At 52.4% G+C, this 18,284-nt stretch overlaps 1 protein-coding gene across 1 annotated transcript in view; it reads right to left on the reverse strand.

Annotated features, from left to right (window-relative positions):
• Window positions 1-18,284, reverse strand: part of KPNA6 (karyopherin subunit alpha 6) — a 370,132-nt gene that overhangs the window by 244,258 nt on the left and 107,590 nt on the right. Inside the window, exon 4 of the mRNA XM_085648440.1 lies at window positions 12,132-12,234. Within this exon, the coding sequence (XP_085504566.1) occupies window positions 12,132-12,234 (103 nt within the window). The remainder of the gene's footprint in view (window positions 1-12,131; window positions 12,235-18,284) is intronic.

The following is an 18,284-nucleotide window of genomic DNA, read 5'->3' on the forward strand; positions in this document are numbered from 1 at the left end:
CCGGAGTCGAGGAGGGCCCGAAGGCCGGTGCCGATGTGCGGAATGGAGAAAAGTGCCGCTTCGAGAGATGAAGAAACTCGAAGAACGAGGACTATCCGTCGAGGCTGGAACCGTAGAAGTTCGAAGCCGGAGCACGAAGTATCACATCCGAGCCCGATGGCGGAAAAAAACAATCTGAGGATGGAGCCGAAGCCCATGCGCAGTACGGACCGAAGGAGGAGTCACCGAACTCGTGACTTCCAAAGACTGTCCAAAGAACAAAAACAAACTGCAAACATCCGGGCCCAACACCAGATGGCGATCTATGCTAAGTGTACAATCTGCAGCTCATATGCCTCGAACACTAGATTGTCAAAACAAATGTAATGAAATGTTTCATTTAGAGATATGAACATGTATAACCACAGCTACAGAAAAAGAGGATAAAGACGACTGGTAATCTTTAACACTAATCGGTGTAGTGTCCTTTTTGAGTGGTGTTGCGCTAGATTGCAAGCTGGGTAGGATGCAAGCACGAGATACCATGTTGAGGTGAATGCCTGTTAACTTGAGCCAAGCTACCCATAGGACGTAGGTCCAACAGTGCGTTTAGCTTTTTGATAGCAAATTTGAATACATTTAACGATCCATCTGGCTATACCTGCTTTGAAAATAGCGTTGCACTTGTGTTGTGGAGAAAAGGCAACGAAAAGTTGTTTTGTCTTTCTAAAGTCCTTAGTTCTGTCTATGTAGTACATGAGGGCCCTCTTTACATCTAGTGTATGGAGCATTCTCTCAGCGACATTTTGTGGATTTTGAAAGAAAACAGGCAGTTCAATAGTTTGATTCATGTGGAACTGCGATATTACTTTAGGCATGAATTTGGGGTTGGTACGTAGTACGACCCTGTTTGCGTGAACCTGTATGAATCGCTCTTGAATGGTTAGTGCCTGGAGTTCACTAACTCTTCTTAACGAAGTGATTGCTACTAGGAAAGCTACTTTCCAGGTGAGGAATTGAATCTCACATGAGTGGAGAGGTTCGAAGGGTGGACCTATCAGTCTGGTGAGGACCAAGTTGAGGTTCCACACTGGTGCTGGTGGGTGTCTTGGGGGAATTACTCGTTTAAGTCCCTCCAAGAAGGCTTTGATGGCAGGCACTCTGAATAAAGAGAGGTGCTGCCTGTTTTGGAGATAGGCTGCTATTGCGGTTAAATGGATACGTATTGAGGTGTATGCCAGATTGCATCGGTATAGGTGTAAGAGGTAACAGATTATGTTTTGAATGGATGCGTCTAGCGGGTTAATGTCATTGTTGTTGCAGTAAATGACAAACCTCTTCCATTTAGCCGCATAGCAGGCTCTGGTAGTGGGTCTCCTGGCCTCCTTGATGATCTCCATACAGTCAGGTGGCAGGTTTAGGTAGCCAAACTCTAAGACTTCAGGAGCCAGATTGCCAGGTTCAGCTGTTGCGGATCTGGGTGCTGAATTTCGCCATGGTTTTGCGTTAAGAGTGCAGGTTTGATCCGCAGCCTTTGATGCGGCACCACGGAAAGTTCTAGAAAGGTGGTGTACCATGGCTGGCGCGCCCACGTGGGAGCAACTAGGATGAGTGTCAGTGAGTGCTGCCGCAGTTTGCGTGCCACCAGCGGTATTAATGGCGCTGGGAGAAAAGCGTACGCAAATCTGCCGGACCAGTTCATCCATATCGCATTGCCCTGCGACTGTGGATGTGGGAACCTGGCGGCAAAGCTTCGGCATTTTGCGTTTTAGTTTGTGGCGAATAGGTCTATGTCTGGATGACCCCACTGTTGGAAGTACGGTTGGAGAACGGACGGATGTAGCTCCCACTCGTGCATCTGGTGGCTGTGTCTGCTGAGCAGATCCGCCATCTGGTTGTCCTTGCCGGGGAGGTGTTCCGCCATGAGGAATATGTTCCTCCGAATGGCCCACTTCCACATGCTCTGAGCCAGATGAGACAACTGTGGAGAGTGTGTTCCTCCCTGCTTCTGTATGTAGTACATGGAAGTCATGTTGTCCGTCCGGATCAACACGACTTTGTTGCACAAGTGTACTTTGAATGCCTTCATGGCTAGGAAGATTGCCATCAGTTCCAGAACGTTGATGTGCATCTTCTTTTGTTGTGTCATCCATAGTCCCTGCACTGTGTAATTGAGTAAATGAGCTCCCCATCCCTGGAGAGAGGCGTCCACCGTCAGTATTATTTGTGGAACAGGCTCTTGGAACGGTCGGCCCTTGCAAAGGTTTTGTGGATTCCACCAATGCAGAGAGTTGTATGCCCGACCGCTCACCAACACTAGGTCGTTTAATTGCCCGTGAGCCTGATTCCATTGACGTGCTAAGCACTCCTGAAGCGGGCGCATATGTAGTCTCGCGTGCGGGACTATGAAAATGCAGGAGGCCATCATGCCTATCAACTGCATGAACACTCGCGCAGGAAGGGAGTGTTGAGGTTTGAACTTTGAGATCAGCAGTTGCATGCTGTTGATCCTCACCACATTTGGCTGAGCTGTGGCTGCCAGAGTGTTTATGGTCGTGCCCAGGTACTGTCGTACGTGTGCGGGTTGGAGATGTGATTTTGGGTAATTTAGTGAGACTCCCAGGCTGTGAAGAAGGTGAATGGTGAGGGACATGTGGCTGTCGCATTGCTGGGCTGACTTTGCTTGAACAAGCCAGTCGTCCAGGTAAGGGTAGACGTGAATGTGTTGTCTCCGTAGATGTGCAGCCACTGTAGTTAGGCACTTGGTGAAAACCCTGGGTGCTGTTGTCACTCCGAAGGGGAGAACTTTGAATTGATGGTGCTGTTCCTGAATAGTGAACCTGAGATATTTCCTGTGTGATGGGTGTATGGGTATGTAGAAGTACGCATTTTTGAGGTCTAGTGTGGCTAGGAAGTCTCCCTGGCTGAGCACCGGGAGAACCTGCTGTAGGGTGAGCATATGGAAATGCTCTGAGAGAATGTAGTGGTTGAGGGGTCTCAGGTCTAGTATAGGTCTGAGTGACCCGTCCTTTTTTGGGATTAAGAAGTACAGAGAGTACACCCCTGTCCCTTGCTGTTTGACGGGCACGACCTCTATTGCACCTTTTTGCAGCATACTTAGCACTTCCTGCTGCAATAATGCTAAGTGCTCTACGGACATAGGACGGTGCTTTGGCGGTATGTTGGGTGGAGTGGAGGTTAATTCGAGACAGTAACCATGCTGGATAATGTCCCTGACCCACCTGTCCGTGGTGATGGTTTTCCACGTGGACAGGAACCACTGGAGTCTCCCCCGACAGGTGTTATGTGGTTGGGGGGGGAAGGGAGAGGGCGTCACCGTTTGTTTTTGGGGGAGGACCTGGTGTTGCCGTAACCACGTCCCCTGCCCTTGGTGCTGGAGCCACGATATCCACCTCTGTTGGTTTTGTCGTAGGTACTCTGTGTGCCCCCTTTAGTGTATTGCTGCTGTGACCCCTGGCCTCTAGCTGCTCCTCTATTCCCGGGGCGATGAAAGGAGCCACTACGAAATTGCTGCGTCTGCAGAGCCCCCATTGATTTCGCAGTGTCAGTGTCTTTTTTAATTTTTTCGAGGGTAGTGTCAACTTCAGGGCCGAATAAGTAGTCGGGGTTGACTGGCTGATTTAGGATGTTGTTTTGAATCTCTGGTTTGAATCCTGAGATTCTCAACCATGCGTGTCGTCGTAACATGACGCTGGTGTTGATTGCCCTTGCTGCTGTGTCGGCAGCATCCAGGGCGCACTTAATGAATGCATTGGTAAGGAGTTGTCCCTCTCTGATGAGGAGCTCCTCTGCCTCTTTGTATTCATCTGGCAAATGCTGGAGTAGTGATTCTAGCGTGTCGTAGTGTGAACGATCATAACGGGCCAGGAGTGCCTGTGTATTGGCAATGCGCCAGATATTTGCTGCTTGCGCTGCAATTCTTTTGCCTGATGTCTCCAGCACTTTGGACTCCTTGTCTGGGGGAGGAGCATCACCTGTTTGCGAATGGGCTCGTTTGCGAGCATTAGCAACCACCATGGAGTCCAGAGGTAAATGACCTCTAATGTACATAGGGTCCCCGAGAGCAGGCTTGTATTTTTTTTCAATCCTGGGGTTTAGCACCCGTGCCCTGGTTGTTTCTTTGAAAATGTCCTTTGCAGGTTTGAGAACTCCTTTTAACATGGGCAGAGTTTTGACAGTTCTTTCGGAGGAGGCGAAAGTGTCCACTAAGAAGTCTTCTTCAACAGTGTCAGAATGGAGTTGTACTCCATGATTGGCGGCAGCTCGTTCTATGAGGGCATTGAAGGCAGCACTGTCCTCTGTGGGAGATGTTTTGGCGCTGTAAAGCTGCGTGTCCTGGGTATCTGGAGCGGTACCCTGGTCTGTAGGGTCATCCCATGCCTGATCTGGGTCCTGCTGCTCGTCAGGATCGACATCCCCAGGGTAGGTGGTATCATCTCCCATGTAGTCCTCCACTGCGTCCGTTTCTGAGGGCGTAGGAGAAAAGGACTGGGGATCCTGATAGGAGGTTTGTAAGCGTTCATACAGAACTGGTTCCGACCCCGCTGGCAATTTGTGCTTGAGAGGTATTCTGTAGGAGTCCAATCCCCTCTCTGGTGTGATCTTCCGTTTGCTGAGCATCAGTCTACCAGTATCGGCGTCGATGAATTGTGGCTGTGAAGGCTCAGAATCTGTGTGTCCAGTAGACGGGGACTGTGTCTGGCGGACACGTGTTCGGATCTCGAACATCTTCGGCGCCGTGGACGGCGGCAAACCAAAAGTGATGTTGGTTGGCGCCGAGGGTGCTTTTGGAGCCTTGTGCGTGTCATGGCCCGACGTGGATCGGAGGGCTGCCCGTTCCCTGATGCGTTGCAACGACGCCGCGACTTGTTGCACCGAGAACGCCAAAGGTTGTTTGGAGCCGGTCGGCACCGTGGAGGTAGGCGTCGACTGCTTTTGAGCCATGGGGTCATCGATCCGAAGACAGGTATCAACGGTCGTTGGAGTCGACGACTTTGCGTGTGCCGCTGTCTTCGATGTGGACTCAGATGGAGCGGCCATTTTGACTTTGGTGGTCGGGGCCGACTGCTTCGGTGCCGGAGGCCGAGGCGCTTTGGGGGGACCGAGGGCCTTTTTCTTCGGGTCGGTACCGATATCCGCTGCAGTGAGTTCGGCGCCGAAATCCCTTTTACTGCGTTCGGAGCCGACGGCCTTTGCTGGCGTCGAAGGAGTGGAGGGCTTCGAGGCCTTCGAGCCGATTACAGCCAGTTTCACTTTTGGTTTCGGTGGAACTGGTGCGACGATTGGTTTCGGTTTCGTTGAAGGGAATCCAGTCTTTGTTAATAATGGCTCGTGCGGGATGTTCGAGGCCGGGCCCGAAGGCGGGGCCGAAGAACTTTGAGATTGATCTCGGGTAAGGCCCGGAGGCGATCCCTCGACCTGAGCCGTAGAATGACGCACTTTGACGGCCTCCGTATCGACGGGTGGGCCTGGCTCCTCGCTAGAGCTATCTTCTTAGGCCCCAAAGGCCTCATCGTAGTCTCCTACCTCGTCGATGACTTCTTCCCTTTGAAAAAGCACTTCATCGTCGTCTTCCGATCGGGAATCGTGTTCGGAAGCGGGGCTGGAGTTTACTTCTTCCACGCTCTCTGCTTCCTCGGTGCTGAAGATGTTGGCCGGGGCAGGCGCCGATTGCTGCGCTTCTAATCTCGCCGCCCGTCGATTCCGGAGAGTCTTCTTCGATCGGAATCGGGCACAGGCCATACATTTCGACTCATCGTGATCCGGTGAGAGACATTTGTTGCATACCGGGTGGACGTCGATGTGTGGGTATTTTGCGTGGCATAAAGGACACTGTTTGAATGGAGTCCTCGATTCCATCGTCGATGTAAGTTCGATGTTCGGACCAAACGGATCCGAAAGGCTGGAAGAAGGTTCTAAACTAGTAAAGAAAGCAGTCGATACCGAACGGGAACAGTACCGACAAAAACTAAAAGGCCTTTTGGCCTTAAACTGAATTTTCCTAACTTGAGCTAAGATAAGCACATCCGAACCCAATGGCGGAAAAAAACAATCTAAGGATGGAGAGGATGCCCATGCGCACTGTGGTCCAGGGGAGGAGTCACCCATCTCGTGATACTTCGAAGACTCTTCCAGGACAACAACGTGCAAACATCCGGACCCAACACTAGGCGGCGATCTATGCACAGATATGAATTCAGCAGCCCACATGCCTCGAACACATCGTTACCGAAGGTAAGTAACTTGTTCATCTGAAAGAAACACGTTAGTTAGATACCTCACCTTAGAATAGATACCCCAGCGATACCAACCCCGGTGGTGGGTCTGCGAACCAAGATCACACCAGAAAGTCCTGGAGAACGGAACGGCCAAAGAAGCCGTCTCTCCGGACTTGGCTGTCCAGGCAATAGTGCTTGGCAAACGTGTGCAGTGAAGCTCACGTCGCCGCCTGACAGATGTCCCGCAAGGGAACTCCCCGGCCCAGGGCAGTAGTAGCTGCTGTGGCCCGGGTGGAATGGGCCCTCAAACCAACAAGAGGGTCCTTTTTTGCCAAGGAGTAACACATTTTAATACACAACACGACCCACCGCGAGATGGTCCGTTTGTGTACCGCTTTCACCTTCTTAGCTCCTACGTATCCAACAAAAAGTTGGTCGTCCACCCGGAACTGTTTGGTGCGGTCAAAATAAAAGAACAGCGCCCATTTTGGGTCTAGACGGTGGAGCCTCTCTTCCGCTTTTGAAGGATGCGGAAAGAAGGTGGGCAACGTGACAGATTGCCCGAGATGAAATGGGGTCACCACTTTCGGTAGGAAAGAAGGACGAGGCCGGAGGACAACCTTGTCCGGATGAACAGAAATAAAGGGAGGCTTAGATGACAGAGCCTGGAGCTCACTCACCCGTCTAGACGAGGTGATCGCTACCAGGAAAGCAGTCTTTAGGGTCAGAAGACGAATGGGACAATTGTGAAGAGGCTCAAAAGGAGCGCACATCAGAAAGGTCAGAACAAGATTCAAGTCCCACTGAGGCATTACGAAGGGGACAGGAGGGAACATGTGAGTAATGCCTTTGAGAAAACGTGAAACAGGGGACTTGGAGAGAAGGCTGATCAGGAAGCCGTAAGAAAGCAGAGATAGCAGCAAGATAACCTTTCAAGGTGCCCAGAGCAGAGCCCTGCTGGGCCAGAGAAAGAAGAACGAGTAGAACCTCAGAAAGAGGGGCGGAAAGGGGGTCCACAGCCTTTGCTGTGCACCATGCCACAAATGTATTCCACCAGCAGGCGTATACCGTCTTTGTGGAGGGACGCCTGGCTGCCAGAATGACATCACAGACTTCAGGAGGCAAGTCAAATGGCATCAACTGCCGCCGCTCAATCTCCACACATGGAGGTGGAGGCTGGACAGGTTCGGGTGGAGGACCGTCCCCTGCTGCTGCGACAGAAGGTCCTCCTGAAGAGGCAGTCGTATCGGAGGATCGATTGACATACTGAGTAGCTCGGGATACCAGAACCTTCGTGCCCAATCCAGAGCCACTAAGATAACTTGGGCCCGGTCGCGCCTGATCTTCTTCAGCACTCTGGGCAGAAGTGGTATAGGCGGAAAGGCGTACAACAGACCGCAACTCCACTCGCGATGAAGAGTCTCCGAGCGAGTGCTGCCTTGGAAATCCCAACGCGCAGAACTGCTGACATTGCGCGTTCTCTTCGGTGGCGAATAGATCGAACCAAGGCTCTCCCCACTGCAGAAAGAGACCGTGCGCCACATCCGAGTTCAGACGCCATTCATGATCCATCATGCACCGGCGGCTGAGTTCGTCTGCTCTGGCGTTCAGAGAGCCCGCCAGATGTTGAACCACCAGGGTGATGCCCTGGTGTTCCAGCCAGGTCCAGAGGCGCAGAGCCTCTGACAAAGCGTCCACGACCCCACCCCGCCCTGTTTGTTGCAATACCACATGGCGGTGGTGTTGTTCGTGAACACCTGCACAACACTTCCCCGGACAGAGGGGAGGAAGGCTTTCAGTGCAAGCCGGATCGCTCTCAGCTCCAAAAGGTTGATATGGAGTTGAGACTCCGCCGGAGACCAGAGTCCTCTGATCTCCGCCTCTCCCATGTGGCCCCCCATCCCAGGAGGGATGCGTCCGTCACTACTACGTGCTCCGGTTGGGGTAGGGAGAGGCATCTGCCGCTGACCCAATCGCGGTCCGTGAGCCACCACTGCAACTGTTTTGCAGTGCCCTCCGAGATCAAGACATGGTCGGACAGGTTGCCTCGATGCTGGGCCAACTGAAACTTCAGGTCCCACTGCAGAGCCCGCATTCGCCACCTGGCGTAATGCACCAACAGGATGCAGGAGGCCATCAGCCCCAGAAGCCGCAGCACCAACCTGACCGAAACCCAGGATAGAGGCCGAAAGATGGGAATCAGAGCCTGAATGTCCCGGACCCGCTGTTCCGGAGGATAAGCCCGGAACTGCGCCGAATCGAGAACCGCTCCGATGAAGAGGAGCATCTGGGAGGGACACAGGTGTGACTTTGGCACGTTGATAGAGAACCCCAGCAAATGCAGGAGGTCGGCCGTAGTCTGGAGGTGGGAGACGACTTGCTGGGGCGAGCCCGCCTTCAACAGCCAGTCGTCGAGATAGGGGAAGACTGGAACCCCTGATCTGCGCAGATAAGCTGCGACCACAGCCATCACTTTCGTGAACACCCGAGGGGCACTGGTGAGGCCGAAGGGGAGCACGGTGAACTGAAAGTGATCCTGGCCCACCGTGAACCGCAGGCAACGCCAGTGGGCCGGCAGGACGGGGATGTGAAAATAGGCGTCCTGCAAGTCCAACGCTACCATCCAGTCTCCAGGGTCAAGGGCAGTCAGAACCTGAGCCAAAGTTAGCATCTTGATCCGTTCCTTCCGGAGGAAGGTGTTGACGCTCCTGAGGTCCAAGATAGGGCGTAGGCCCCCTTGGCCCTTCTTGGGAACCAGAAAGTAGTGGGAATAGCAACCACGGCCTACTTCTGGACCAGGAACGTGCTCGACGGCCTCTTTGGCCAAGAGGGCCGTAACTTCCTCCAGCAGAAGATTCAAGTGATCCTCCGATATACGGTGGCACTGCGGTGGCATGGCTGAAGGAGTCGTCTCGAAGGGGAGGGAGTAGCCCCTTCGGACGATTTGCAGCACCCACCTGTCCGAAGTGATGGAACGCCAGTGGAGGAGGTAATGGCGAACTCTGCCGCCCACTGGCGTGGAATGGGCCTGAAAGCTCGGACTAGGAAGGCTTTGAGGCGGATGCTGCCGGGGTGGATGTGGACTGACCGGCGCGTTGTCCTGTAGAACCGCCACGGCGGAACCCACATCCGCGACCGCGTGAAGGTTGGTTCTGCGGCCGGTGGCTAGGCAGACGTGAGGAGGCGCCCCTTCCTTGGCCACGAAAGGGGCGAAAGGCGGAAGCGTGCGGCCGTGGGGCCGAGAGACCCAAGGACGTGGCCGTAGCCCGGGAGTCCTTAAAACGAGCCAGCGTCACCAAAAAGGCGAGCGCCATCAAAGGGCATATCCATGAGGGTACTCTGGACATCCCCCGAAAAAGACGTGGACCTCAGCCATGCATGGCACCGGAGCGCCACCGTGGTGGAAATCGCCCTACCCAGCGAGTCCGTGGTGTCAAGTCCACACTGTATGGCATGTCGCGCTGCATCTCACCCGTCAGCAAGTGCCTGGGAGAGACGTGTCCGGGCCTCCACCGGACACAGTGGCAGCACGTCCTCCACCGCATCCCACAGAGAGTGGGAGAAACGGTCCAAGAGGCAAGCGGTGTTCAAAGACCGCAGGCCCAAACTCAGGGAAGAGAACAGTTTCTTGCCAAACTGTTCCAGCCTCTTGGATTCCCGATCCGGAGGAGCGGACGGGAAGGAGGATTGGGAAGTGGAGGCCTGGATAACCAGGCTCTCGGGGTGGGGTGTTGGGACAGCAAACTGGGGTCTCCCGGAGTAGGGCGGTGGCGCCGGGCCACGTTCCGATCCACAGGAGGAACTGTGGAGGGCTTGGACCAAGTGCCTTGCAGAACGTCGACGATGGCCTCATTGAACTGCAGCAGAGGCTCTGTGGAGCTTGCTGACGGTTGAAGCACCTCTGTGAGGATATTAGCCCTCACGGCCAAAGCAGGCAACTCGAGCCCCAGGGCTTCGACCGCCTTGTGCAGCACCACGGAAAAAGCTGCACCTTCCTCCGAAGCCACAGTCGGAGGAGAGATGAAGCCTGCGTCCGGCGAAGTGTCCAGACCACTGGCATCCCCCAGTTCGTCTGCCCAGTCCTGTGCAAGTTGACCCTGGAGGGCCATAGGGTCCTCAGACCCCTCCCAGTCGCCCCCGTCATCCAATTCCTGATAAACAGGAGGAACGATCGGAGCCGGACAGTAGATGAAACCTTCATCCATCGGCGTCGGTTGCGGCACCGGGCGGCGCCGTGCCGGCGTCGGGTCCGGACAGGGACGGCGCCGGAGGTGGAACCGGTGTCGGCGCTGGCGGAGGAGGCGTCGTGAGGTCGCCCGGCGCCGACAGAGATCCAGGACCAGATCTCTCGGGGACCTGCGGCGTCGGGACCAAAGTCAGACGGCGCCGAAGCTGCCGGCACGCGAGGTCACCCAGTCGAGCCCGCGGGGCCCGAAGGCGCGCCGGCAGGCGTCGATGGCGGAGCCAGGCCCCTCATGGCCGAGAGGAAGGCACTGACCTCCGCCGGAGTCGAGTCAGTCCCAGGGACCGGCGGATATGGAGACAGACGCGGCTCCTGAGGCTCCGGCCGAGCCGTGGGGGTGGGACCACCCTGACCCTCGGCAGAGTTGCGCGACCAGCGAGGGGAGTCCGAAGAGCGGTGTCGCCTCTTGGATCGCTTCGACTTACCCGAAGACTTCGAGCCCGACGAGCGATGATGAGGAGGACTGCGGCTCCGCGACCGGTCCTTGGACCTCCTCCTGGACCGGGACCGTGAACGGCGCGGAGCCGAGTGCCGAAGCTCGAGAAGCTTACGGGACCGCTCCCGCCTAGCCTTCGAGGTCAAGGCCTGACAGTCGGGGCACGACTCCGCGTCGTGGTCAGCCCCCAGGCAGTAAAGGCACCGGTGATGGTGATCCGTCACCGACATCAGGCGATGACAGGCATCACCGGCCTTAAATCCAGGCATCCTACCGGCAGCAGAGTCGAGTCGACAAAGACCAAAAAGAGTCAAAAAATTGTAGTCAAAAATTGACTAAGGGGTAAGCTCTTCCCGGATCGGCACTGTCTGGCGCGGAAAAAAAAAAGAACTGACGTCAGCACGCGAGGGCGGCGTCTAAGTACGGACGGACGCGGAGCCACAGATGACGCCTAGCGACGCGTAAGGGGTATTGCGGACGAAAAATCTTTCCGGATCCAGCCTGACGTCTGGGGATATTCTAAGGTGAGGAATCTAAGTAACGTGTTTCTTTCAGATATAACAGTTACTGACTTAACTTAGCTTCTCTAGTGTTGGAATCTTCCATACATTTGAATGTCATAAAAAGTTTTCCCTAACATGAAGAACTCCTCACAGCATGTAGTACTATAAGCTAGATCTTAATGAAGAAATACAAACCTTACTCATCCTGGCAATTGGTTTTCACACATAACTGAGATAAAAAAAATTAGATGTTGGTTCACTAAGGCACGGGTCACTTTTCAGTAAAACTCAGTGAAAGATGCTAGCTAGATCTTCCCAACTCGCTGTTTTCACCAAGTAAAGTACAATGTTATACACAGTCCAAGAAAGCACAAGATATTTGGTTCTCTGGTCTTCAAAATATTAAAACAGAAATAATTTAGTGCCCTATACGAACTGACAAGTCATTAAAAGAACACCAAAGCTGGACAGGGGTTGATGCTTTTGTCAAAGACACCCTTGGCTCCTGCTTGATCAAAACAAGATCACAGAAGGCTTAAAAAGATTTCATGACTAGCCTCGCCAAATCTCTAATGGCCCCATATCCAACGGACCTTCCTGCCACACGACTGTATTACTGATCAAAGAGATTGTTTTATTCATCTTTCACTTTCGTCCTTATAGCATTCTTTCTCCTGATCCTCCACACTATACCAGCACACAGTATTTTTTTAACCTCAGTAAATGCATACCTTTGGACAAAAGCTTTCTAAACTTCTGGGTGATAGTCAGTTGGATATCAGGGTCTTCTGAGGACAGCATCTCCACCATTTCTTTAGTAATGACACTGGGATCCTAAAAACAAGAAAGATGTATAAATCAATTACAGCAATGCACCCCAACCATTCAAAGTCAGTGGAGAGCAACAGACTTATCATAATTAGCCAAACTCATATCTATGAAGTGTGCTCTTCCCCCTCATGGCTCTAGAGTTACTGAGATGTGGCAGAGGTATAGTGCTGAGGTGCAGCAAGTCCCACCAGCCTATCACAGCCTTAAGTTGTGATTGGAGGACTGTAATGCATACTGACACTCTGTTCTTAGACTTGGGTGCTAAAGAACAAGCTACTTACCTTCTGTAACACCTTAGCTGGTAGAGACTTCTAGCCACAGATTCTTTAACTTAGAATTATCCCCAGACGTCAGAATGGATCTGGACATTTTCGAGCAATACCCCTGTGAGCTGGTAGGTTGCGTTGTTAGGCTCCGCTTTGGTGTCATCTGCGCCGGAAATGACGTGGACTGTACCTATATAGGCACCATATCGGCACGCTGATGTAATTTCTTTTTCGCGACTTTCCACTCCAGAAGTGTGGAGCCACAATGAGGACTGACCACTGGTGTGAGCTGCTAGAGCACTATATAAGGGGAAGCCCTTATTCGTTAATCAGCTCACAGAGCAGGATAAGGAAGGTAAAAGTTCTTACCTGTAATTCTAGTTCTCTTGTAGGGGTATTTCCAGGATAGTCATAAGCAATGACAGTCCCGCCCATGTGCTGGGACCCTGGAGCACTTTATCCAAATATGTTCTGAAGTGATGAAGTTCGCCTTTCTTCGGGAAGGCCTTGAAAAAGTCACTTAAGAATGTCAAAATACAGCCTAGGAAAAGGCCACAAAAGGTCAGAGTTCTTCATCTTGTAATGGCAAATAACAGGACTGTGAAAATATATACTCTTGGGAAGAATATATATATATATTTTGTTGTAATAGCACAGAAAAAGAACCTTCACAAAGCCTTTTGTTATAAATAGAAAGATATGAAGATATGTAGCCCATAGGCTGTCCTTATAAGTATAGAAAAAGAAAACGGTGCCTTTAAGAGCAGAGAGACCACCAATATCCCATCATGCTCAGCCAAAGGCAGTTACCCAAGTTCTTTTTGAAAGCTATAGATACCGGATAGTAAACGTAGCATGAGATAATGTTTCCACCCTGCCAGGGAGGAGGGAGGGCTGCTTATGACTATCAAGGAAATACCCTTACGAGAGAAGAACAAGTTACTTACCTTCGGTAACGCTTTTTCTGGTGGATACAGAATCTGCCTGTGGATTACTCCCCTTGTGAATATTCCCTGCGCCAGCAACATTCTTAAACTTTTGTAGCACTCCACGCCAATGAGGTCGAAGACGACGTCACAGAGACACGGCTCCGCTCGCGACTCTGCTGATGTCACCGGATCCATAAGACCACCTCGTCGGCGTGATGACGTCAGTTCCGCCCTTTTTTCCGTGCCTTCGAGGCACACGGACGGACTGACAGCAATATATACAGAGTATACACAGTACATAATATACAAAGCAACACACACAGTGTGGAGATAACATAGGAAGGCAAAAGAAATAACACACTGCCTTTGACAGTAACAAATAACATTTTTGAAACATCACCATTAGAATTATAGGTATACAAGGGTGGACAACGGGGAGGCGGGTGGGTCAGTGAGGAATCTACAGGCAGATACTGAATCCGCCAGAAAAAGCATTACCGAAGGTAAGTAACTTGTTCTTCTGATGGATACATCTGCCAGTGGATTCCTCACCTTGTGAAAAGATTCCCACAGCAGTCCCACTCCCGGAGGAGGGTGTCCACCCTTCTATACCAGAAAGTCTTGAAGGACGGAACGAGCAAAGTGTCCGTCCCTCCTCACCTCGGAATCCAAGCAGTAATGCTTCACGAAAGTGTGGAGGGAGGCCCAAGTTGCCGCCCTACAAATGTCCTCCACAGGAACACCTCTAGACAAAGCAGACTTTGCCCTAGTAGAATGAGCCCTTAAACCCTCTGGAGGTTCCTTACCGGCCTAAGAGTAACACATCTTGATGCACAAGACAATCCATCTGGAAAGGGTGCGCTTGTGCACCGCTCTGCCTTTCCTGCAGCCAACAAAGCCCACGAAGAGCTGGTCGTCCACTCGAAAGTCCTTGGTCCTATTGAGGTAGAAGCTCACCGCCCTCTTAGGCTCCTTGGAAGGGGGAGGATAGAAGGTAGGAAGGGTAATGGATTGCCCCAGATGGAAAGGAGTTACCACCTTAGGCAGAAAGGCAGCCCTGGTCCTGAGTACCATTCGTTCAGCATGAATGGTCAAAAACAGGGGTTTTGAACTCAGAGCTTGAAGCTCACTTACCCTCCTTGCCGAGGTGATCGCAATGAGAAAAACCGTTTTGAAAGACAACAGCCTCAAGGGACACTTGTGCAAGGGCTCGAAGGGAGAACCCATCAAGTAAGTTAAGACAAGATTTAAGTCCCATTGAGGTACAATAAAAGGAGTAGGAGGAAACTTGTTTGTAAGACCCTTAAGAAATCGCAAAACAATAGGTGATTTGAACAATGACGGCTGATCCGGCAAGCAAAGGAAAGCCGACAAGGCCGATAGATATCCCTTCACAGTGGCTACAGCAAAACCTTGCTGAGCAAGAGAAAGAGCAAACTGAAGAATGTTAGATAAACGAGCACTCAGAGGGTCAATAGATTTCTCTCCGCACCAAAGAACAAATTTAGACCACCTATAGGAATAGATGGATTTGGTGGAATGACGTCTGGCAGACAAAATTACATCTACCACATCTGGCGGGAGAGAAAAATAATTCAGGTTGCCCCGTTCAATCTCCAGGCATGAAGGTGTAAGCTCTGGAGGTAGGGTGTAGAACCTGCCCCTCCGACTGCGAGAGGAAGTCTGTCCTGAGAGGGAGACGGAGCGGAGGGCACGAGGAGAGGTGGAGAAGATCTGTATACCACACCCTTCTTGGCCAATCCGGGGCGATCAAAATGACTTGGGCCTGGTCTTGGCGAATCTTCCTCAGAACCCGAGGAAACAAGGGTATGGGAGGAAACGCGTAAAGGAGTTGTGAGCTCCAACTCAACTGAAACGCGTACCCCAAAGCTCCCTGCATCAGATACTGGAGACTGCAGAATGACGGGCAGTGAGCGTTCTCGTGAGTGGCAAACCGGCCCCCCCCCCCCGAGGAGTTCCCCACGTCCGAAAGACGTGACGAACCACCTCTGGATGGAGCCTCCACTCGTGGTCGGTGGAGAACTGCCGACTGAGACTGTCTGCACGCACGTTCAGAACTCCGGCCAGATGATTTGCCATCAGACAAATCTGATGATCCTGAGCCCAGGACCAGAGACACAGAGCCTCTCTGCAGAGACAATGCGACCCCACTCCTCCCTGCTTGTGCTTGTTGACATACCACATCGCAGTAGTGTTGTCCGTCAGGACTTGAACCGACTGACCGCGAAGGGAGGAAGGCCTTGAGCGCCAAACTTATCGCCCGCAATTCCAAAAGGTTGATGTGAAGCAACCTCTCCTCTGGAGTCCAAAGACCCTTGATCTCCAGATCCCCCAAAATGTGCACTCCACCCTAAAGTGGATGCATCCGTTATCACTGTGGCTACAGATGAAGGCAGATGGAAGGGCTTTCCTTGAGATCGATTGCCCTCCACGCTCCACCAAGACAGATCCGCCGCAGCTTCTCTGGAGATCCTCACAGACTCCCTGAGATCTCCCTTGTGCTGATACCACTGCCTGCGGAGGCACCACTGGAGCGCCCTCATGTGCCAGCGTGCATGGTTGACAAACAGAATGCAGGAAATAAACAGACCGAGCAGACGAAGGACCTTCAGGACTGGAACGACTGCTCCATTGTAAAACAAGGGAATCATTTTCTGTATGCCGAGAATCCTTTGCGGAGGTGGGAATGCTCGACACACAGTAGTGTCAAGTACCGCCCCTATAAACAGGTTGCGCTGAGAGGGCACTAGGTGAGATTTGGGCACGTTTATCGAGAAGCCCACTTGTACAACAGCTGGGTTGTAACTTGCAGATGAGGAAGCACCTTCTCTGGCGACTCCGCTTTGATCAGCCAGTCATCCAGATAGGGGAAAATAGGAACTCCCGACCTTCTAAGATGGGCTGCCACCACCTTGGTGAAGACTCGAGGTGCAGTAGTAAGACCAAATGAAAGGACCACAAACTGATAATGTTGTGACCCTACCATAAAACTGAGATACTTCCTGTGCGACTTCAGGATGGGGATGTGAAAATACGCATCCTGCAAGTCGATCGACACCATCCAGTCTTCCTGTTGCAGCGCTTGAAGAACCTGCGCAAGGGTGAGCATCTTGAACTTCTCTTGCTTCAGAAAAAGATTCAAGATCCTGAGGTCCAGGATTGGACGCAGCCTGCCATCCTTCTTTGGAATCAGGAAATACCGGGAGTAGCCTCCCTGAACCCTTTCCCGCTCTGGAAACACCTTGATCGCACCTTTCTTTAACAACGTTAGGACCTCCTCCTGGAGGAGAAGAAGATGGTCCTCCGAGCAAGCACCTTGGCAAGGAGGGTAATTTGGAGGAAATTCCTGAAAGGGAAGGGCGTACCCATTTTCTACATGATCTAGAACCCAAAGGTCTGTAGTAACCGATTCCCAATCTTGTAGAAAATGGGTAAGCCGGCCCCCCCACAGGACCAGCATGATCCAGAATGGTGGATCTAGGGCTGCTTTGCGGTGGTGGGAGGGACTAAGGAGGAGGAGGAGGAGGAGAGCTGCCGACCTCGAGCACGACCTCCGATTCTGCCTCTGTAGCTCTTATACAGGGTGTTCTGTTGCTGTTGCTGTTGCTGCCTGAAAGTACGAAAGGATGATCTTCCAAAGCCCCTGTACCTCCTGAACGAACCCCTAGGCTGAGTTTGCAGACCCAGAGATTTGGCCGTGGCTTTGCTCTCTTTAAATCTCTCCAGTGCAGCATCAGCTTTCTTACCAAAAAGACCAGAGCCGTCAAAAGGCAAGTCCAGGAGCGTTGCCTGCACATCAGGGGAGAGCTCCGATGACTTGAGCCATGCACTCCTCCTTGTGGCAACAGAAGAGCCCATTATGCTAGCGACAGAATCCGCGGTATCCAGGCCGCTCTGGAATACTTGACGTGCAGCCGCCTGGGTGTCCGATAGTACCTCATTAAAGTTCAGTCTATCTTCCTCTGACAGTTTTGGGGCCAGTAGTTTAGCTGAATCCATTTTTTGGCCCAAAAGACAGGTGGCATTTGTCGATTTTAAAGCCATACGGGCAGAAGAGAAGACCTTCTTGGCTGACTGGTCTAATGTCTTTGCATCCCTGTCACTAGGGACTTGGGGAAAAGCACCTGAAGATCTTGTGGAACAGGCAGCCTGAACCACCAGACTCTCCAGAGAAGGATGGGAGGTCAGAAAGTCTGGGTCCCCTGGAGCCGCCCTATATCTCCTTGCAACAACCTTAGAGACCGCAGGAGCAGAGAAGGGCTTACGCCATACTTCCATGACCGGTTCAATAACGGCGTAATTAAATGGAATAAGGGCTCAGATACAGAGGAAGGAGAATGTAAAACCTCTGTGAGGATGTTCGGTTTAAACTCTGCAGATGGTAACTGCAGATCCAGAAGCTCAGCCGCCTTTTTAGTAACTGAGTGGTAGGGAGCCACATCTTTTGAAGGGGCATCAGCAGGAGGAGTAATCTCCCATTCAGGTGACCAGTCCAGGCCACTAGCCTCTTTCAACTCCTCAAAGAGATCGTCTGATTCCATGAGCTCACCTTCAACTTCTTCCATCTGGTACCTCTGTTCCTCCAGTACCATTTGAGCCTCCCTCCTGGATCTGATTCTCAAAGCAGGAGTCGGCGGCGCCGTAACCGAATCAGATGGCGTCGGAGCCGGCAGCGAACTAGGTCGAAGCGGCGCTGCCGAAGGTGGAAGCGCGTTGATGTCCTCGGCGCCGGTAAATGTCAAGAGGGCGTCGCCGGGAAAAATGGCATAAAGGGAGCCTGAGGGTAAGCTTGAGGAACTCCCAAGCTGAAAGCCATAGGAACCATGGGGCCCGAAGG

The sequence above is a fragment of the Triturus cristatus genome, chromosome 3_2 (genome assembly GCF_964204655.1).
Source record: "Triturus cristatus chromosome 3_2, aTriCri1.1, whole genome shotgun sequence".
Taxonomy (NCBI): domain Eukaryota; kingdom Metazoa; phylum Chordata; class Amphibia; order Caudata; family Salamandridae; genus Triturus; species Triturus cristatus.